Source organism: Lampris incognitus, chromosome 1, assembly GCF_029633865.1.
Source record: "Lampris incognitus isolate fLamInc1 chromosome 1, fLamInc1.hap2, whole genome shotgun sequence".
Lineage (NCBI taxonomy): Eukaryota > Metazoa > Chordata > Actinopteri > Lampriformes > Lampridae > Lampris > Lampris incognitus.
Genome location: NC_079211.1, coordinates 11,995,335 through 12,018,926, shown reverse-complemented (window position 1 = coordinate 12,018,926; position 23,592 = coordinate 11,995,335). Strand labels below are relative to the sequence as shown.

At 42.3% G+C, this 23,592-nt stretch overlaps 1 protein-coding gene across 1 annotated transcript; it reads left to right on the top strand.

Moving 5' to 3' along the window:
* The first annotated feature begins 5,071 nt into the window (after positions 1-5,071).
* On the top strand, positions 5,072-9,315 carry zgc:195212 (DUF4554 domain-containing protein). The gene is made up of 11 exons (XM_056276284.1): positions 5,072-5,090; positions 5,188-5,300; positions 5,635-5,718; positions 5,818-5,873; positions 6,384-6,595; positions 6,746-6,814; positions 7,493-7,651; positions 8,421-8,542; positions 8,676-8,786; positions 9,032-9,130; positions 9,268-9,315. The coding sequence occupies exons 1-11, from the start codon at positions 5,072-5,074 to the stop codon at positions 9,313-9,315; spliced, it is 1,092 nt and encodes a 363-aa protein (XP_056132259.1).
* Positions 9,316-23,592: the final 14,277 nt, after the last annotated feature.

The window sequence follows — 23,592 nt, the reverse complement described above, 5'->3', positions numbered from 1 at the left end:
GTCTTCCTTCTTCAACTTCCACCATTTAATCTTCGGCTGTGTCTTCACTCGCTTCCTCTTCTTGGTCTCCAAAGTCATCCTACAGACCACCATCCGATGCTGCCTGGCTACGCTCTCCCCTGTCACCACCTTGCAGTCTCCAATCCCTTTTAGATGGTGCCTTCTACATAAGATATAGTCCACCTGTGTGCACTTTCCTCCACTCTTGTACGTCACCCTGTGTTCCTCCCTCTTCTTGAAATATGTATTCACCACAGCCATTTCCATCCTTTTCGCAAAATCGACCACCATCTGTCCTTCCACATTTCTCTTCTTGACTCCATACTTTCCCATCACCTCCTCATCACCTCTGTTCCCTTCACCAACATGTCCATTGAAGTCCGCTCCAATCACCACTCTCTCCTCCTTGGGTACCCTCTCCACCATGTCGTCCAACTCATTCCAGAATTCTTCTTTTTCATCCATCTCACACCCAACTTGCGGGGCATATGCGCTGATAACATTCAGCAATAAACCTTCAATTTCCAGCTTCATACTCATCACTCTGTCTGACACTCTCTTCACCTCCAACACACTCTTGACATACTTTTCCTTCAGACAAACCCCTACCCAATTTCTCCTCCCATTCACACCATGGTAGAAGAGTTTGAACCCACCTCCGATACTCCTGGCCTTACTCCCCTTCCACCTGGTCTCTTGCACACACAGTATGCCTACCTTTCTTCTTTCCATCATGTCAGCCAGCTCTCTCCCTTTACCAGTCATAGTGCCAACATTCAAAGTTCCAACTCTCACCTCCACATGCCTACCCTTCCTCCTCTCTAGCTGCCTCTGGACATGCTTTCCTCCTCTCCTTCTCCTTCGCCCAACAGTAGCATAGTTTCCACCGACACCCTGCTGGTTAATAGTACCGGTGGCGGTCGTTGGTAACCCGGGCCTCGACCGATCCGATATGTAAGTCTTATTTATGATCCGCATATTTGATTTGGCAAAGATTTTACGCCAGGTGGCCTTCCTGACGCAACCCTCCCCATTTGTCCGGGCTTGGGACCGGCACTAAGGATGCACTGGCTTGTGCATCCTCAGTGGCTGGGTTATATTGATGAAATATATTGTTTGATATACGCAGACGGCTCAGGAAAATCAGGTTTCTTGCTAGAGAATTTAGATCTGTGAACATAAAATGTTGTTAAGATAATTAGCAAATTGATTAAATAGTACTGAGAATCGAGGTTCCTATCAAATTCAGTGTATCCAAACAATACATTTTTCCAACTCAGGGTGAAATGAGGGTAAATATGATCAATTATCGGAGCCTGTCCTGTGCTGCGCTGTGACTGGCCAGTCTGCGTTTCGGGGGCGTGGCTTAGCGAAGGGCGAATTGCGTCTGTAGGGTTGCCCGACCAAGCCGGGGGTAAGGTAGGATAGACCGCTACACTACCCGGACGACTCGCTCATCTCCAGAAATGACGCTCGGCTAACGAACTGAAAATGTAACGTTACATGTTGTTAACCGGCAGTGACGTCAGAAAACCGTCTTTGAAAAAAAAGATTAACTAAATAGATGATTTGTCCTTTGAACGCTTAGTACTGAAAATAACCCCCCCCCCCCGAGGAGATAGGATATTTTAGAATTTAAAAACGCTTTTCTGTTGGATTTTTTTTTTACATTTATGTAATGTCCATGCTTTGTAACATGTTTTAGTGGTGTTTCTGATGTTAGTTTTAATGTTTATTCTGGTCACAAGGGGGCGCTCTAGGTTAAAGTGTCGTATATGTGAGACGTTCTTGGTTCACGTTAAGCCCGGAAGTGGCGGAGTGAGAGCGGATAGCAGGTAGGCATGGATAGCAGATACGCTAGCACAGTGGTTCTCAACCTTTTTGGGGTCCTGGACCCCCTGCATATTTTTGATCTACCCTGAGGACCCCTCCACCTGATCTTGGGGGAGGGGGGTTGCAATTTTTTTTAATTTTTTTTTTCCCCCTTTTTTCTCCCAATTTAGTGGCCAATTGATCCCTATTTTAATTCAAACACCCACCCTCGTATTGCATGCGTTCGCCAACTGCATCTCTCCGGCCGGCAGTCTCGAAGGAAAGCGCCTCCCCACTTTCGTGACAAGGCGAATCCAAGCCGAACCACTGTTTTTCCGACACACACAGAGACGCATTCACATGACGAACACAAGCCGACTCCGCCCCCCTCCCGAAGACAGCGTTGCCAATGATTGCTGCTTCATCGAGTCCGGCCATAGTCGGATCTGACGAGACCGGGGCGCGAACCCCAGTCCCCAGTGGGCAACTGCATCGACACCAAGCCGATGCTTAGACCGCTACGCCACCGCGGACTACGGGGGTTGCAATTTGATAGAAACAGTAGAAACTGCATTTTAAATTGCATTATAGCATTTATTCACTCTTTGGGGCAAAAATAAGTTGTAACTTAGATATAGTTAACAAAACAGAATTCTTATGCAGTAACTTTCAGATATATGTAACAAAACAGAATATGTATTCAGTAACTTTCAGATATATGTAACAAAACAGAATATGTATTCAGTAACTTTCAGATATATGCAACAACAAAATTTTTATGCAGTAACTTTTAACAATGCAAACGGGAGCGAGATCTCTTATTAAAATACAATAAATTACACTTGTGAAACAGATGTAATTACAGAAAAAAGTCCTGTTACCCTTTATAGTTTAGGTAGATAAAGGTCTCAGTCACATTTGAGTAAAATAATCCTATTTCTATAAATGTCATAGGATCCTTTTTTTAAAGATATTTTATTTTCACGGACCCCTTGAAATTACACCACGGACCACTAGGGGTCCGCGGACCCCCGGTTGAGAAACACTGCGCTAGCAGATGTACCGTTGTCGTTTTTGCAAAAAGTTTCACTAAAGATTCCAAAACGCAGCTTGATGATATCTGAGTTTTTATTTTAAAACTTTACAGCTTTGAATGTTTTTCTGTCGAGTTTTATGATTTAAATGTACTTTTCGCTCGCTGTAGCGCACGCGCCCACTTTCAGCACGCGGCGCAGTCATCCGTAAAGATACGCCTTTAAAGTTATGCTATGATCACATTAAAACATGACGGACGTACAAGATGTAAGTGTAATGTTTATGGTTTTCCTAACTGGCACTGAGACAAATGACAGGTTTACGTATATATTGTTTTGGGGTTTTGTTTTTTTTACAGCAGTTAGTTTTGCGAGTAGAAGCGCCTTTACAAGTTCTGAAGCTAAATTGAAGCTAACGTTAGCTGCTAGCTAACCTCTAGCTTGACTCGTCGGTTTCACTGTCTCCATCTTTCTCCTCCGTCGTGACACTTTCAGATTATACGGCTGTTCATGCTTTTGAAAACGCAGAGAAGACCGCAGGGTCGGAAGTCAAGAGAAGGAGGACTGCTGGTGCTGCTGTGGGCCCGGCCAAGCACTTCCAGTATACACCAATACTGCTCTGGTAAACCAAGGCATGCCCCAGGTCCAAACACTCTCCACCCCAGACAGCATCCGGATGTGAGACTTCAGGCAATGATTTGGCACTGATGGCCTTTTTCTGGCCCTGACAAAATGGATGTGAGCCTGAAGTGGCCTACATATATAATAGGAAATATGGGCCAAATATACCAAATCAAATGTGGGCCTTTTTTGGCAAAGATGCGGTGCTCTCGGCAACATGTAATCTGGATGTGACTGAAGTTGCCCGTGTGGTAAATGGTGAATATGGCCCAAATATCACAAAACAAGTATGGGCCACTTTTGGCAAATATGTGGCACATGTGGCATTGCTATGGCTTGGTTCTGGTGCAGATCTGGCAAAGAGGAGCGGACCACCCAAGTGCCATCATTCCACACAGTGTCGGGTGCAATTTTGCTATCTGGGATGGATGGACGCATATGTCCACTGGTCTAATATCACACATTAAACTGCTGTAAAATATCCAGGCATCACCATCTATCTGTACCAGCAGCAAACGGCTTCTAGCTTGAAAATTCTGGCAATGTGGATCCATCATTTTAGTACTTGTTTAAGCATGCAAAAATGTTGGTAAACCATCATTTAGTACTTCTTATAAGATTCAAAAATGGTAGTTTGAGGAAGAGACGTGGTAGATAGTAAACAATACAATTTTATGAAAAAATCATGCAAATAATTGAAAGAATCATACAAGTCAGTTTTTAAGCAGTGTTGCCGTTGGAATTATTTAACCAATCAGAGAAATCCTCCGAACCGCTTGTGTGAACACTGTTACGTCGGCTCACGTAAAGTAAGACTTGAAGCACTGGGATGGCAGCCTGTTACATTAACCATTCTTTACACTGTTTTCCTCCGATAAAAGGACACTGTCAGTCTAATTTTTACTCACTGCCTTACAAGTCAAATCAAGTCCATTTTATTTGTATAGCCCAATATCACAAATTAAAATTTGCCTCGTCACACCTTCCACCATTTTGTCAGCGAAAGTTGATTTTAACTCGTATGCATTTTCTGTATTCTTCTGTATTGAAACATGACATCAGTCAAGTTTCTTAGTAATGAGCCTACATGACGGCATACATCCCTCTTCCAGCAGACTGCATGGCGCACATTATCAGAATAGTGATATAAAAACAATCACAACTTTATCATAAATGTTCAGTCATGCCTGAAACTTTTCTTACTGGCTCTCAATGTTACAAGCTGCCAACCCTTGCATGTATTCATCTTGCATTTAGGTTTGGTTGCTGGTTACTAATCTTACCAGCAAACACAGCTTCAGCATCGAGCAGTGGCAGCTGGTGCTAACAATTTAAAGCAGCTGTCGGGTGTGCTGTGCCAAGGTCAATTGGCGCAGCACAAATATCCCCCTGATAAAATCTATAGGCTACATTGTAATTCTGTGACTTTGTGGACATTAAAGCAGCTGTCAGGTGTGCTGCGCCAAGGTAAATTGCACCCCCCAAAAATTGTTAGCACCAGCCGCCACTGGCATCAAGTGTAATAGATGTTCCTGTTGGCTTAAATAAAGTGTTGCATTTGTGGTGCAGTTGCAGCTGCTGGACCATGGTGTGCTGGTGTTAAAATGATAGACCTCCAACCAGGTATGGGTAAACATAAACACATCCACATCCACATCCATCCTCTTGTCTATTTGATTACTTGTGTTAGCGTTCTCGCTTGTTGCATTTGTCCTCACAGAATTACATCAGAAACTGTATCCATCTAATGGCTGTTACCCTGAGCCTGACTCAGAAGAGCTTTGTGGGTTTGTTGATATGTATGGGCCCCTCTGCTTCTTCGTCTCTCTGCCGGTGACTATGTTTGAACACTGTTGAACAAACAACAAACAGCACTTAGCAAACCACTGGTCAGAATAATCACTCATTTTTGAAGCTTGGCACTCCCTTAGACCACAAACTGCTGCAATCTGCCCTTCTAGTGGGTTGTCAGAAACTCACTAGAAGAGATTTCATACCAACTTAGCACAAGATGGAAAATGTCCCAATTGTAACCAACCAATTACACCTGCCTGCACCTACATCAATAAAATCTTATGAAAAACTTGATTTGCAAGTTTCTCCTCAGTTAAATAACAAAAGTAGTTGAGGTGTGCATCATCTCTACTTGTGTCTTTGTGCCCCCCAGTTGAGAGAAAAAAGACTGTTCAATTTGGACTGGCGTTCCAATATAGAGGCATTCCTACAAAGACTTAGTCTTACCAATGGAGGGGTAAGAAAGGACATGTCTCTGTCCCTCAGTCATCTATCCAGGTTAAAGTGCTTCACAGATTGTAAAAAAAGAAAATGACTGGCCTCATCTTTTGCACAGGTGAAAATCCACCTCCGATTCAAAGCAGATCATAAGACCACCCAGCACATATTTAGGTATGACAGCCTGTAATTATAATTCTTGAGGTGATTAAGAATGCTAGCAAAGATAATAGCTTGCTGTCAGGTCAAGATATAGCTTTAGCTAGTCTTGAGCCCATGACACCAAGAGCTTATACAGTAGATGTATGTGCTGAGTCAAAAGACTGCCCCTGAAACTGTGTCTATACTTTTCATATTCTTTCAAACATGCAAGCTGATTTTATGTTCCCAATAACTATGCAAATATATTTATCTAAGGCTAGCATGTTTATCTTGTAAAATGATAAATATTGTGAATTTATTCTCACAGTGCGAAGATACAGGCTAAAATTGCACTTAAAGAAGAATGGACAAGGGTTTTGGATGTCACCTGCAACACACAGTCAGTACCATTATATGCTTTATATGCATTAAATGCATCATGGTTGGGGGATCCGGTAACACATCTTGTCAGGGGGCCCATGATTCTTTGCAGCATCCCTGATTCTGACTCTTGAAAAGCAACTATTTTATTGTTGTTTTAAGGTCCTCTTCATGCATAAGGAAAGAAGGTTGGTGTCAGGGAGGCCATCCTGTCCTTGGAGGCAGGTTACCACTAAGTATCCCCCCTGAAGTCATGGACAGAGGCTTGTATGGTGATCTAAGCCTCCAGTCACTGACTTTGCTCCGGCCCTGTGTGCTAGAATACCCCAACCTGACAACCCGGCTTACTGAAATACAAATATCCTTTACTGAATGTGTCACATAAGATGCTTGCACTGACAGACCAGGACACAAAAGCACACACTCTTCTTTGACTCCACGTTTCCAGTTGTTAATGTACGGCCCCAGTAACCTGCCTGTCCCAGACCCCTCGACCTTCCTCCGTTCTGTGCCTGCTTATCTAGACTGTCAGGAGCTGGGACTGGGGGGCCTGCGTTGCTCCACTTCAACAGGCAGGCAGCAGCCACATCTGGGTAGGATACATACACACAAACAGATGACACAGATACATTTTGATATTTAAGCATATGTTTTTTTTCTGAAGGTACTGTATATTATTACTTATAATATGGTATGATAGAAGGTGGTATAATTACACTGAAGCATTTCTCATCACTCAACCATCACGCTCAAATATTTTACATAATTGACAGATATGATAGGTTTTTTTCTGTGTAAGTCTACATGATTACCGACAATGATATTATAAGATCTGGGTTCAGAACCTGTCTTTTGAGCAGGTTTTGTTACGCCAAGTTTGATTCAGATGCTGGATCTATAATGCAAAAAAGAGAAGTAAAACTTTATTTAGGACCGATAATGTAAACGTTCCGAAAATAAAACAAAATTGGGAACTATCATAAACTAGTTAAATTTGATTACTTAGATGATGTGGTTACATGGTTGAAAAATATGGTAAAAGAAAAAAACAACTGTGGAAATAGCTTGCCCATCCCATGTCCTCTCTAGTGTTTAATTAGTACAGCTCCATGTTTTATAGTCATGTTTTATAGTCTGCTACAGATGTTTTTCGTCCAGCGAAAATTGGATTTCATTTCAGAGGACAATTATTCATTCTTCTGTTCTCTTTTCTGTCCTAAACTTCAATGACGAGACAAACGTTTTTAACATTTGTGTCACATTCTCTGCAGATTGTGTGTACAGCGGTGTAACTTTGTATACTGTTGAGAATGAAAACAGCGAGCAGCCGCAGCCAGGTTGGAGTCTTGACTCCGTGGAGCAGAGTCTTGTGGTTTTTCTCTTCCTGCAGCACAGTGACCCCTTCACCTCCCAGCTCTCTGATGTCATGAGTGAGAGACAGCTGCAAGCTGCTACAACACTTGACCTCAGTGTTTTGCACTTTGCTGGGTTGAGGGTGTCCACTCTTCCATGTTCCAGACTCTTCTTTGAAGTCATACGTAAATTTGTGTATATGACCAAGAAAAAGCTATACATACTGTTATACCAGTATCACCTATGATGCAGCTGGGCCTCCAGTAGCAACAGCACCAAAGTGCTATGTGCAGTTTCTACCTGAGTGTTGATCTATACAGCTCAGCAATGTGAACAACTACAAATCAGAATAGACAATACAAGTATATGCAAATGGAAAGGTAATGGATACATAGCATGTTTGTCGACATCTACCATTTTAAAATGCTTTCGGTGAATATTAGTTTGCTGTGATCGGTTCGTAGTTTGCTGAGGACTGTGAGAGCACACGGCTCAGTCTTTTGGGGGTGGGGACAGTAGGGCACTATGAGCCTACACCCAAAACAAAACACTTGACAAGCCCGGCTCCTGTGCCTTTCAATTCAGTCAATACCACTCAGCAACGTTTGATGACATTTACTAGTCATACTTCCAGAAGTTAAAGTATTACACGTAGCACCTTTGAAAGGTAGTATTACCCCAGCATCACATCATAACCTAACACATAGTACCATTAAATCTCTTGACATAAGTTAACAGTGGTGTGGGTTTTGGATGTCTGCAAAACAATATGCCAATACTGGCCATATTGGTATCCAGCGGTGTGTAGTAATGGCAATTACATCGATGTCTGTGCACCTCCTGCAGCCAACGAGGAGCTTCTAGAGCTCAATTTGGAGATGATTCTGGACAACAACAAGCAGGCAGTGATGACAGCCCTGCAGACTGATCTTAAAACTGCTCTGAAAGCTCAGAGACAGAGAACCGAGGCAAGCCTTGTCTCAAGACACACACACACACACACACACTGACCACAAGAGTCAGAATCTATTAATAGTGCAGTGACATAGTCTGTATTATATAAATCACTGTGTATATTTGTTGCTTTGTGTGTTTTATCAGGCCCAGAAGACAATATGCTCTGCGACTGCGGTGATACTAAGTTCTGCTCTCAGTGTTGTGAGCAGTAGCAGCAATATGAACTTCAGGACCGCCTGTGTGGAAAACATGAGGGTATGCGAGAACGGGAAGATTATAATCCTTACGAACAATTTTTATAATTTACAATTAAACCTCCAGTGGCGTTTTACTCTCATTGAACAGTCACAGTAGTAGTCACAGTTGATATAGGCCCCAATAGTCGTGGTTAACATTTTTGTGTACTTTTCATGTGATTTTTTTTTTTATCAAATAAGTGAATATTTCCTACTACAGTAGAGTGTCACTTGAAGTTAAGATGCATACTTGTCTGTCTTGAGGTTCATGATACTCATGAACTGGCAGCATCTCTTCAAGAGGCGCTGAGAAGAGTGACGTCATGGAAGTTCGCTCCCAAGGGAAAATGCTACCCAGACCAGGTCAGTGGAATGAGCGTGTGCTAACCACAGATCTCAGTTGCTCGCCAATTCCAGAATCTGCATCTCATTTCTGTAGACACTGGACCTCAATCCTAACCAAAAAATTTTTGCTCTATGGCCATACATTGCTTTCACAGATGGATACGCCTCCAGACAGTAATGAGCCAACCAGAGGAGACATCTGAGAACCTCTGCACTTTTGTTTCCTCTGCTCTTTCAAATACGTTTTGATGGGGGGTGAAAACTGTGACCGCATTTTCTACTAGCCTGAATATTGTGTTGTTGTTGCTGTTGGAAAATGTACCAATAAATAAAATGCGTGGTAAAACTTGACATCGGATTCACGTTCTTACTTTTTGTATTTAGCTTTATGATAGAAACATAGTAGATCATAAAGTGTTTTAGAGTGAAATACTTTTTTCAAAGTAGTTGTCTAGATATTTAGCAAACTCTGCCTGTAAATAACTAGTTGCCACTTAGCTGCAGTGATGAATCTGTTGAGAGTGAGTCCAGATTGGGATGGTTCCAGTACAGAATGCTAAAGTGCACTAAGAAAGAAAGCAGACAGCCACTTTATTCGACATTGTATTCTTACAACAAATTGTATTCTTGCAATGAAAACTTCTCTGCATTTAACCCATCTTATGCACCCGGGGGAACAACTCCAGTTCTTCTTTCCATTGCCTTGCTCAGGGGCACAGGCAGGAGTATTAACTCTTAACAGGCATGTCTTTTTGATGGTGGGAGGAAACCCACGCAGACAACATGCAAACTCCACACAGAAAGGACCTGGGACTCGAACCCAGGACCTTCTTGCTGTGAGGCAACAGTGCTAACCACTGGGCCACCGTGCGGCCACAGAGACATTTTAGGGGTTTGTGGTCCAAAAACACAACCAAACATCAACGATGGAAGGCGTTGACTTAACCTGATAACCCTAATGACCTGCACTCACCCATTTTTAATCTTGTGACATCCAGATTAGATGGGTAGTGAACTGTATTACCTGTCTCTGCCCAAACTATTTAACAAGTGATCCATGTTACTCTTTTAACATCCAAATTAGTTTCTATTTAAATGCATAGCAAAGGTGGATTATGGCAAAGGGGAGTAGAGGGTTACATGCTGTGTAAAGTTGATCTGACAGTTGATGAGGTTAGATTTATTCATCTTCATAGGGAAATTGCAGTGTGACACACCTAAGCTAAGAAAGACGCTTAAGAGAAGTCTTTGACAAGCTCAACATCTGGGTCCAGCATACTTCCTTGGTGGTTAATGATAATAAATCAAACTTATATAGCGCTTTTCTAAATTCAAAGTCGCTTTACAGTAAACGGGGTGAAACAAGACGACAGATAAACATAACACAGACATACAGGGGTGGATGGGAAGGGGGGGGGGCTACGAGAGGGAGAGGCGGCAGCCACACATGACGCCAGCAGTATTCCCACTTGGACAGATGCAAAAGGGAAAGAAAAACAAACATCATAAATCACAGATGAAGTCTGAAGAGGTGAGTCCCGACCGATGACCTGAATGTGGGCAGCCCACAGCAGTGTCTAATGCGCTTGGGGAGGGAGTTGAGGGTGGGGACAGGTCGAGCGCTCAGGCCCCAGCCTGCCCCAGACCAGGGGTGGACGAGAGGACGCGGGGGCACGAGAAGGCAATGGAGAAAATGTGTGTCTTGAGACGGGATTGGAAGAGTGGGAGGGATTCTGAGTCTCTAATGATTTGGGGGAGTGAGTTCCAGAGCCTGGGAGCTGCTCTGGAGAAGGCTCGGTCACCAAAGCCACGGAGGTTGGACCTGGGGGTAGAGAGAAGGGAGACTGAGGTGGATCTGAGGTACGGAGAGGGTTGGTAGGGGGAGAGGAGATCAGTGAGGTATGGGGGAGCCAGTTTGTGAAGGGCTTTATAAGTAAGAACCAGGATTTTGTAATTGATCCGGTGGGAGATGGGTAGCCAGTGGAGGTCTTTTAGGACTGGGGTGATGTGGTGCCAGGATTTGGTGAAAGTTAAAAGTTGGGCAGATGCGTTGTGGACCAATTGGAGTCTCTTGATAGAGCTAGCACTGATGCCATAGAGGAGTGAGTTGCAGTAATCAAGGCGGGAGGAGATGAATGCATGGATCAGTATCTCAGCAGCAGGGCGTGTGAGAGAGGATCTTATTTTTGCAATGTTGCGAAGGTCGTAGAAGGAGGATTTGACCATTTGGCAGATATATGGCTGAAGGGAGAGGGTGGTTAGATTAGATAAATTCCTTTGTTATGTATCACAACGCTGATTTGGGGACTTTATGGACTCTTTGGTGATGTTATTTCAGTCAATTTATTGTTTTGTTTTTCCTTTCTAATTTTTATCTTTAGTTACTGTACTGGTCTCGGAGGATCTGAGCAATAACCCAACTATCCAGTCAGCTAAACTCTTCGGCAAGCAATTTGCCGGTCGCGAAGAAAGTACTTCAAAATAGAGGTCCGTCTACAGAATAAAGGCCTGAATTTAAACAATGACTAACAGTTCAGAACAGTCGCCACTCTTCCAAGCTAAGATATCCCAGAGTCAGGATCCACGTGGCCAGGGAAAGGATAAAGTATACACATTGAAATCTACAGCACAGCTGACCAAGCATTTCTGTAGATGACAAGTTGTAGAAAATGTCACATTTTAAATGTGGTGCTTTGTGGTTAACATGAACTGATATTGAACATGTTTATTCAAAATCAGAGAGAATTTACTTAGCATCTACATTTACTTGTGCATTTGCCTCCCTGTGTTCATAAAATACTGCCTGGTCTGCATATTGCATGTAGTTCAGGACAGATTATTTGACAGTGTATAAAAAGTGGTTATGGCGTTATAAACCCAAACTTTGAAATTTCGAGTTACATTTGGGAAAGACAGCCCAGGAAAATAGGCATAAAACAAACATGAACAGCGACATAAAAAGGTTTGTTGGCAGTGTGATTTAGTCCCTTAAGAGCTCATCTGAACTGCGTAAGAGGGCAAGCTCACGGTAGGTCATGGGAGTTTGGGACATTTCCAACAACTGGAAGAAAAGATACATTATTTTTTTCTGAATTCACATTTGCTGGATCAGGTTTCAGGACATGTTCATGGGTGGTCATCGATTTGAAATGTCCCTCTCAAAGGGATACAGTGTCTCTATCAGTTGTTTCTCTCAATGCCAGGGGATTAAGAGAGAGCATACAACATAAAGCTTTGTTTTTATTTGCAAAACAGCAGAAATCTGATTTTATTTTTTTCCAAGAGTCACATTCAGGAGTAAATAATGCACCTTTTTGGAAAACTCAGTGGGGTAATTTTATATGGTTCTCCCATGGCTCAGAAAGATCTGCAGGGGTCTCTGTCTTAAAAAACAACTTTAATGGTACTGTCTAAAGTAAAACTGCAAGAATTAGATTTTGTTTTTTTAAATGAGTGAATACAATACATGTTAAGAACAAGTAACAGGGTAGTAGTTCTTGAAGAAATTAGTTTTCAACCTGCGCCGAAAGATGGGCAGCGACTCCGCTGTCCTGACATCAGTGGGGAGTTCATTCCACCACTGTACCACTGTGGGGCCAGGACAGAAAAGAGCCGTGACCGGGTCGATCGGCAGCAGGGACCTCTGAGCGACGGGGCAACCAGGCGTCCCGAGGCAGCAGAGCGAAGTGGTCGGGCGGGGGTGTAGGGCTTGACCATGGCCTGGAGATAGGAAGGAGCTGTTCCTTTCACTGCCCTGTAGGCTAGCACCAGAGTCTTAAACTGGATGCGTGCAGCTACTGGGAGCCAGTGTAGGGACATGAGAAGAGGAGTTGTGTGGGAGAACTTAGGGCGTTTGAACACCAGACAAGCTGCAGCTTTCTGAACAAGCTCCAGAGGTCTGATGGCCGACGCTGGGGCGCCAGCAAGGAGGGAGTAACTCTAAACCTGAAAATGACTTTTTGTTTGATGTCCTAGAAGCTCGTTTTTTACACTGGCTGTCTAAATATCCAAATTTACTTTGTTTAGTGGGTGGTGACTTCAACATTGCTTTAGATGGTTCATTAGATAGATGGCCCCCAAGTGCAAACAATTCCTGAGCCTCTAGTCTATTGCTATTCACGCAAAAGTTCAATTTAGTAGATATATGGAGGAAGAAAAATCCTAATTTAAATCATTATACATGGAGTAATAAAGCGTGCACTTCCCTGTCACGTATAGATTATTGGTTAGTTTCTGATTCTTTAGATGAAGATAACATTACTGCTGATATAATGTCATCTCCACTGACTGACCATAAGGCTGTGTTTCTCCAGGTATACTTTAGCTCCAACATAAATCATACATTTAGAAGTTCATATTGGAAACTCAATAATTCTGTCTTAAAGCATGATTCAGTGATTAAGAAGGTCCAAACATTGATAAAACAGTTTTGGCCTTAATTGATAAATGTTTTTACAGAAATTGGGAACTTTTTAAATTTGAGGTGTCAAAATATTTATGGCAATATGGGTCTTTTTTGTCCAAATCTAGGAAAATGGAGAAAATGGAGGTAATTACTAGAATTACTGCTCTCACTCAGCTCAAGCCTGAAAACTTGTCTGAAAACGATATACAGGACTTAATTTTACATCAAAACAAATTAAACGAATTATACAGAGAGAAGGCGGAGGGTGCCTTTGTGAGGTCAAGAAGAAAAATAGTTGGAGGAAGGTGAACAAAATTTTGCCTGTTTTTTTCCAATTAGATCTCATGGTAAAACAAATTCCCTTCAGGAACTTTTTAATATCAACGGAGTCATTATTGATGACCCCCATGAGATTGCTAACTAATGTTCCTCATTTTATAGATGTTTGTATGAATCACAGTCTAATGAGATGGCAACCAACCATTTTTTGGGATGTCTCACTGACACGAAATCAATTCAGATAGATCAAAAAGACTCCCGTGATAGCCCATTATCATCAGATGAAGTTCTGTTTGCCATTCGTCAGTTAAAGCTCAATAAATCACCAGGAGTTGATGGTTAACATCTGAATTCAATATTGCTTTTGCAGAGCAACTAGCCCCCTTCCTCCACAGTGTGTTTTTAAGTATTGAAAATCACTCTCTTCCTCCAACGTTGACTCAAGGCCTCCTTACTCTAATTCCAAAGCCTAAGAAAGACCCACTTAACAATGAAAATTGGCATCCAATTTGTCTCCTTAATAATGATTAGAAAGTTCTAGCTCAGATTTTTTGCCAAAGGCTGAAGAATGTGTTGGACCACATCATTAATGAAACCCAAAGTGGTTTTATGCGACATAGACATAGTATATCGAATAACATCAGACTTGTGTTGGATCTTATTGACTATGCTGATTTATGTGATGATGAAAGTTTTATTTTGTTTTTAGATTTCTGCAAGGCTTTTGACACTGTCGAGCACAGCTTTGTGTTTCAGGCTTTGGAGAAATTTGGCTTTGGTCCTTACTTTTGTGCTGCTATAAAGACCTTATATAGTAATAATGCAAATTGTTCAATTAAATTACCTGCAGGCGCCTCTCCTAAATTTGATTTAAATCGCGGCGTCCGACAAGGCTGCCCCATCTCCCCTTACTTATTCCTGATCTGTGCTCAATCGAGGGTATGCATTGACGTCACTTTCCCACTGGAACACGCCCCCTCAGCCGCAGTGAGTGGCAAAACATCCCGCAACAGGGCTGCTTCTAGTAGGGGAAGCAGTGAAACCGTGATTATAACACAATATTATATGCTTAAATTAAAGGAAGTTGGACTTGACAGTGACCTGTACATCTTACCAAATAACCAGTGGCCCGTGGACATTAACATTTGGCCACAAATCGAATTCCCTGATATTAATATGTACTGGATTTCTATGCCAGGGAAATACACAAAGCAAAGCCTGAAGGTATTGTAGCAAATTCGGGGGACAACGCAACCACAGTAACTGCCGCGCCCGGGAAGCGAACCCGTGTCGCCCGCACCGCAGGAGGAATCGCTAACCGCTCGACTAAAGGGTCAGACCCACCAGCCAGCGGCCAGCGTGTCATCTTATCCATGCACGTTACAGTATACAAAAGTCTTGACATGTGGTCGTACTTCAAGGCGGGATTTGTTGGCGTAATTAAAGTGACGAGGACACCGATGGACATTGTAGTTGTATGTGGACAGGTTTGTACAAATATTTATTTTATTTTATTCATTGAGTTACAGCTATGAAAACTGTAACGTTAAGCTAACCATTCTCCCCTTTGTCTGTAGAACACAACACAAGGACGTTTTTTTAAAAAAAATATATGCTGACAAAAACTTATGAAAGATGCTGTAAACTACTAATAAGACACATTAGTCCTATGGCCGGACTCGATGAAGCAGCAATCATTGGCAACGCTGTCTTCGGGAGGGGGGCGGAGTCGGCTTGTGTTCGTCATGTGAATGCGTCTCTGTGTGTGTCGGAAAAACAGTGGTTCGGCTTGGATTCGCCTTGTCACGAAAGTGGGGAGGCGCTTTCCTTCGAGACTGCCGGCCGGAGAGATGCAGTTGGCGAACGCATGCAATACGAGGGTGGGTGTTTGAATTAAAATAGGGATCAATTGGCCACTAAATTGGAAGAAAAAAAAAGGGAAAAATCAGAAATAAAAAAAAAAAAAAAAAAAGACACATTAGTCCATAGCTAACGGGGCTGACCCTTTTGCCGAGCGGTTAGCGATGTCGCCTTGTGGTGCAGTACACCCCATATCGAATCCCGCACCGGGCAAGAAAATAACCGGTTACACTGGTGGCAGTGGTGGGATCCGGAAGTGTGCAGATCCTCAGAAGTCTCTTCGGAGCGCGGGAATAACAAAGCGCGAGGGCGCGCTTCCGAGGAGAGTGACGACTGTAAACTACTAATAAGACACGTTAGTCCCTAACTAACGGGTCTCACCCTTTAGCCGAGCGGTTAGTGATGTGGCCTTGTGGTACAGTACACCCCGTATCGAATCCCGCACCGGGCAAGAAAATAACCGGTTACACAGCTATGAAAACTGCAACATTAAGCTAATGTAGCGCTATCTATCCTTTTTAACTGTCAAGGACAACGCTCCTGAGTTCTCTATACAACTCGGTATCCAATAAACTATTGAAGTATGTTAACTTCGCTTTTTATGTGTTTAAAGTATGTTCTAAAGGCTCTAAATGTCTTCCAGTGTCATCTGGTAACTCCAACTAAAAAGTTGACTACCCCTTAAAGGCGCTCAAATATGGCATATGACCCCTTTAAGGCAATCTAACATGGTCTAGACACCACAGGAATAAACACACATGAATAATCCACACTCACACAGGTACATAGAATTATATATACAAATGTATTATGAGTAATAATTATTAGAATGAATGAAAGTGATAAGCCTCAGTGACTAATGAGCCTCTGCATTCAGATATACACAAATTAATCAGACTAACACATTAGCATACAGCTCAATAACCATATAACTAAGCCGGCAATAAAATAAAAGAAAGTCAACCCCCAGTTGCAGGCCTGTTTCTTTATCGGGTACGTGGGGACCCTAAACAGCCCTCTTCGCTCCCCTTGGAAGCCCGCACATCCGGCTTGTACTCACAAAGAATGCTCCTCTTCGTCTCGCGCTTCCCGCCGCAGCGCAGCAGCGAACGTCAGGCCGGCAGCCATCCTAGCTAACTGGCTAGTTAGCCGTTAGCCGTTAGCACCATCTCACGGTCGAACCGTGCGCTCGCCTCGGCAGCCCAACACGGCAACAGACGACTCCTTCTGCGTTCCTCGATGGTCGCATGAACCCACCACTACACTGTACTGATAACGTTACTTCGCTAAACTAGAAGACGGCCCGACTCACTGTGGGGAGAGCCCCTTACCGCATCCAGTCCATTCGCCCGTCTTGCTGTGCTAACAACGGACACCGACTGGCTAGCTCGCTCCGTAACGTCACTGGGTCCACATATGGGACTGACGAGTAGTCAGTTTGTCTCCACAGTTCACACAAACAGTTCCCGGGATGGGTCTCGGTCAGACACCCGCACACATCACTGTTCACTAAACTTCAATTACATTTCTCTCACCGCAAAATAGCATATAACAACTCGACATCAAACTGCTCCGTTTGGCTCACACAAGGGACGAGAGACCTCCTTTCTCTCGCCGTTCAGTCTGCTCGCGCTCACGTTCCCCGCTGCCCTCTCAACCAATCACATTCAAGGTAAGTTATTCTCTCCACAGCCAATCAATCACAACAATGGTAAGTTTCCACTAAAGCAAATGCATTTCACATTGGTAAACAACTGTTTTGCAGAACACTATCAACAATACAATATATTCATATTCAAAAGGTATATAAAATAACAAACATAGGCCAAACTCTTATCTAATAGTGCAATGTAATATATCTAAGGCCTATAATTTAACCACAGGGTTACACTAACCATTCTCCCCTTTGTCTGTAGAACACAACACGAGGACGTTTTTAAAAAAAAATATATGCCGACAAAAACTTATGAAAGATGCTAAACATTTAATTGATGAGTAGTCAATACAGCATATGACTGTATCATTTTTACCATTTAACGTTACACAGAAATCCAGTGTAACCGGTTATTTTCTTGCCCGGTGCGGGATTCGATACGGAGTGTACTGTACCATAAGGCGACATCACTAACCGCTCGGCTAAAGGGTCAGACCCGTTAGCTAGCGGCTAACGTGTTTTATTAGTAGTTTACACCAGCATAGCCTAACGTTAGCCTACCTGACACAAAATGGCCTCCGCAAATCCACGACTCGGTGCCTAGATTCCAGTTGTTTCTGCGAATTGCAGCGATCCGTTTGTTCCTTACCTTATATCTTTCGGTAGTCTGTGAAAAGATAACTCCGATTTCTTGTGAAATCCATTAGTGCGGCCTATCGCACAGCAGCTCTTTCCCATTTTCGATGAATTTTCGCTGCATTCGAGCGGGACGTTAAAGCTGTGCCACTCAGTGCCGTCTTACCGCGGTGAGTTCCGCATCTGTGACGTCACCCGCATACCTCAGCTGGCTGATGATACTACTCTATTTCTAAAGGATGCTTCACAGGTTTCTGTTGCCCTTGGTACAATTAAGACTTTCTTATGCTTCTGGGCTCGTTCTGAACATCAGCAAGTGTGAGCTGCTCGCCCTCAAAAACTGTACTGTTCCCTCTGTTTTTAATATTCCTGTGAAAGACTCAGTCACTTACCTTGGAATAGTTACTAACAAAAATCAAAACACCAGATGCCCTTTGAATGTCGACCCAATTTCAGGTAAGGTACAACAAAAACTTAACTCATGGCTTCAAAGGGATCTGTCCATTAGAGGTAGAATTTTGCTGACAAAAGCAGAGGGCATATCTCGACTTACATATACAGCCTTATCTGTAGATGTGAACAGACAGACATCTACTGCCATTGATACGTTACTTTATAAGTTTGTATGGCGAAATAAAATACACTACGTTAGAAAATCAGTCTTAATGAACTCAGATGAATCCGGTGGCCTGAACTTCCTTGATTTCTCCACACTAAACAACACTTTTAAAATAAATTGGCTTAAGCAATTTTTTTTAGAAACCCAAATTCAATTTGGAACTTTATCCCCAACTCCTTGTTTTCTAAACTTGGTGGCCTTAAATTTATTCTGCTTTGCAGCTATAATATTGAAAAAAATCCCCTTAAAATTACCCAACTTTCACAGACAGATGCTTCTGTCTTGGTCTTTAATTTACAAACATAATTTTTCACCCCACCGATACTACATCTGGAACAATACAGACATTTTGTATAAACATAAATCGCTGTTTTTGGAAAACTGGGTTGTCCATGGAATTCAGTTAGTTAGTCAGCTCTTCAATTCTAAAGGTGCATTAACGTCATACTCTTTAAGTTTTACACAAGTATGGTATTCCTGTACCTCCAAAGGAATATGCTGTAGTTTTTGATGCCATTCCTTCAGGTGTTGTAGCACTCTTCAGTTATTCAATTGTAGCTGAAAGGTCTCCACTGCCACTGCTGTCCTGCTGTTACTAGCGTTGGTCAAATCTGCTTCTATTCTAAAAAAAGAAAGAAAAGAAGTAATAACTGTGATATACGTTCCTTATTTCAAAGAGAAATGGTCCCTGTTCCAAATGTGATTTCTTACTGGAATAACTGTATCCCTGATCTTGATTGGAAGAAAATCTGGTGTTTGCCCTCCAAATATTTAATTTTGAACAAAGTGAAAGAAGTGTCTTTCAAAATAATTCATCGTCTTCATCTGCCCAAAATATTTCTTCGAAGATGTAAAAAGGAAATTGATGTGGACGGCTCCTTTTGTCATTTGGTTCCAGAAGAGTTAACCCATTTATTTTGGTCTTGCTCTTGCACATGCACTTTTTGGCAAGATGTTTCTACTTTTGTTACCCATAATATTGACCCTGACTTTTCCCTTTCTTATGAAAATATGTTGTTTGGCTTTTTTACTTACTTGCCTTATAAAACAAAAAAACTACTATATCATCAATCTGATTCAATTGCTTGCTTAATCACATATCCATAAGTCTAAATTCTCCAATCGTAAACCTTCTTTTTTCGTATTTGTGAATGAAGTCAAACAACATATTTTGATAAGAATAGGAAAGCCATTAAAACTATAGCTCTTTGCACCCAATTCGACATTTTTCAGACCTGATTTGCTTTATTTTCCTTTCATTTTTATTATGATCCCCTGATATTATGTTAATTGTTCTTGCTGATGTTTGTGTTATCTTATTGTCTTAACTTGCAACCCTTTGTTGTTTGCCAACAATTTGTGAAGAAAAAAAGAAAAAAAACGTTTTGGAGACGTGGGATGGACAGCGACGTGACCTATATAATTCAGTTTTTGGTTATTCTTGGTAAATTTCACAGCCACAAGTCTAAATGGTCTGATCCCAAACCTGCTTCTGTCGATTTGCTGTTGAACTCCAGCACTATGGCACCTTCATTGAAAATGTGATGAACAAAAAAGCTATAAAGACTTTCGATATTTTAAAGAAAGCACATTTCATTTGAACTCTGAAAAGACTTAAAACGAATGGAATTTGAACTCCTCTGGTCTGTACATACCCCCCCCCCCATGACAATTATATAGCTCTTTGTTGTAAATAAAAGCTTTTGGAGAGAAAAAAAAAGGGTTGTGTTGTGAGGGAAGGGCGCCGACTAAAGTCAGTTACCCAAACATACTGCTGCTCAACCAAAGCCTCGGGACATACAAGCGCCACTGAAACGAGAGAGGAAGAAAGCGTGCTCCAACAGCCAAGTAGCTACTACTAAGTTGAGTGTTACATGACACTGAGTTTGTCCCACACCTGGAAACTCCGTATTTAAAGGGAAACTGGGTCAGTTAGTCACATGTTGGACGATTGAATATGTACGAAATAGATTCAGCTCATTTCATACCATTGCTGAATGTAATGAGTAGCAGACATGTATGACCTGCAGCTGTGGAACAGCCGGGACTTTTGTCTGGCGAGCCAAGACGGCCCAGAGTCCCTTGAGCTGGTGGGTCTCATGGTTTAGAGGGAAACCCCAGTGTTCAAAACGCAGTGTCTGTTGGCAATGAGTCACCCGTGAACCATTCATCTGACGGTGCACACGGCAGTAAATAACCAAATAGACAGATCTGGGTTGTGTCCTGTAACGCGTGTGGCCTGCGTCTAGGGCACAGTGCTGGAGATACACTTTTAAGAGGAATGTCACATCCTGTCCCAGATAGCATCTGGATGTGGGCCACTTCAGGCAGTGATGCGGCACTGATGGCCTTCTTTTGGCCCTGACAAAATGGATGTGAGCCTGAAGTGGCCCACATGTATAATAGCAAATATGGCTCAAGTATGCCAAATCAAATGTGGGCCTTTTTTTTTGGCAAAGATGCAGCGCTCTTGGCAACATGTAATCTGGATGTGACCCTGAAGTGGCCCGTGAGGTAAATGGTGAATATGACCCAAATATCACAAAACAAATATGGGCCACCTTTGCCAAATATGTGGCACATGCGGCATTGTTATGGCTTGGATTTGGCCCAGATTTGGCAAACAGGAGCGGACCGCCCAAGTGCCATCATTCCACGCGGTATGTGGGCCAGATGAAGTGTCGGGTGTGGGACGGGTCCGGGCCACGGCAGTTTTGCTGTCTGGGATACCAGAAAGACTTTTACATTTGCCTGTTCATCTCTGTTGCTGTTGCAGTGTTTTAGCGTGAGATTTGACTTGGTGTCGTGAGAGCGTTTGCAACCCAGTTGAGTTGAGGAGTCCAATATGGATCCATCCATCCATCCATCCATTATCCAAACTGCTTATCCTGCTCTCAGGGTCACAGGGATGCTGGAGCCTATCCCAGCAGTCATTGGGCAGCAGGCGGGGAGACACCCTGGACAGGCCGCCAGGCCATCACACGGGGCCAACACACACACACACACACACACACACACACACACACACACACACACACACACACACACACACACACACACACACACACACATTCATACCTAGGTGAAATTTAGTACGGCCGATTCACTTGACCTACATGTCTTTGGACTGTGTGAGGAAACCCACGCAGACACGGGGAGAACATGCAAACTCCACACAGAGGACGACCCGGGACGACCCCCGAGGTGGAACTACCCCGGTGCTCGAACCCAGAACCTTCTTACTGTGAGGAGACCGTGCTAACCACTGCGCCACCATGCCGCTTCCACCACCACTGTACAATATGGATCTCAGTATAAAAATAGTCCGTGGCAGGATACCGGGGGGAGTGGCTATACTCTGGAATAGCAAATACGATCCACTGGTGAAGGTGGTAAAACTGGATGTTGACTGGGCTATTGGAATAGAGATTGAGTATAATGACAGGAAATTGACAAATATAAATATACACCTTAAGAGTCGTATCAAAATGACGATGAATATCGCAATAGATTAGCGTTTAATTCATTGAGGAGAATGATACAATTTGTGTTTATGTAGTTAGGGATATGAATGCTGACATTTCTGACAAGTAACTATCTGCAAATATCAAATGCAGTTCTGCAATGATAATAATCTTTTTCTTTTTCTTTTTTTAGTAGAATGCTCTTACCTGGGGAAAGCTATACATATGTTAGTGAAGCCTGGCATACAGTGATCGTTGTATATACACAGCAGATGCACATGACTCCGGGTAGCATGGAGACTTGCTATGGATTGGCCACCGCAGATCACATACCAATGGTTATGTCCTTAAATGTTGAGAATGTGCCAGAGCCATTTACAGGGAAGTCATACACAGGGAAGTTGGATTGGCCTCGTTTAACTAAGAAAGATATTAACAATTACACAGCTCAGACTGACAAACTTCTAGATACTATATTGAATTGACAAGAGACGCAATGTTGTGCTGTGACATGAACTGTAAAAATGAACAACATGGTGAAGAGCTACGCTCCCCTCAGCTTGTCGCTAGTAAGCCTTTTTGTAGATCTAAGAATAAGGAGCATAATATTAAACCAGGCTGGAATGAATATGTGGCTGAGCTACATGCTGCAGCTGGAGAAGCCTTTAAATTATGGGCAGAGTCAGGAAGGATGAGGCAGGGGCCCTTGTTTGGAAAAAAAACATACTAATGCAAGATTTAAATATGCTCTCAGCCTCATTAAAAGTCATGTGGGGACAATGAAGGCTGATTCACTTGCTAGAAAGCTATGAAACAATAGCTACTATGACCTATGGCTTCTGGAAAGAGGTCAGAGTTACAAACTGTAAAACTTCCTTACTGTGTAATATTGATGGAGAATGTGGTTCATATATATATATATATAGTGCATATAATGATGCCGTGGTTATTGCTTTATGTACCAAGATATAGCAGTACAAGCAAGATGTTTGTTAATATTGGTATATTTACCTGTCAAGTACTGTTGAGAAACATTATGGAAGAATGTATGTGCCATCTAGACAAGTCGGAGAATAATGTTATTGTGGTTTTAACCAACCCTGTAAAGAGTTATAATCGTTTCTCTTCAAATATGTGGAGATATTGGTGCAAGAGCCTCTATGTAAACTATTATTATTATTATTAATAATAATTTTATGTATATAGCACTTTTCAAAAGAGTTACAAAGTGCTGTACATACATAATAGAGTAAAATAATAAAGCACATGGGGAAAAGGGATAAAGTGTCAGTTAGCGAAGCAAGAATTACAGAGGCAATTACAAATATGCATATAAAAACAATACAATGAATAAAACAACCAAGCAAAAAAAATGATAATAAATGAAGTAAAAACTAAAATAAAAGCAAAATAAAAGTATCAGAAGAGATTAGATGGACGAATGTTTTTGCCCCTGTAATATTTATGTTCTGTGTATATATCCTTGTCTTGTACTGTTTATTTTCTTTTCTTTTTGATATGGACCTCTGCTAAGATGGGTCTGGAATAAAAGTTGAATTGAAT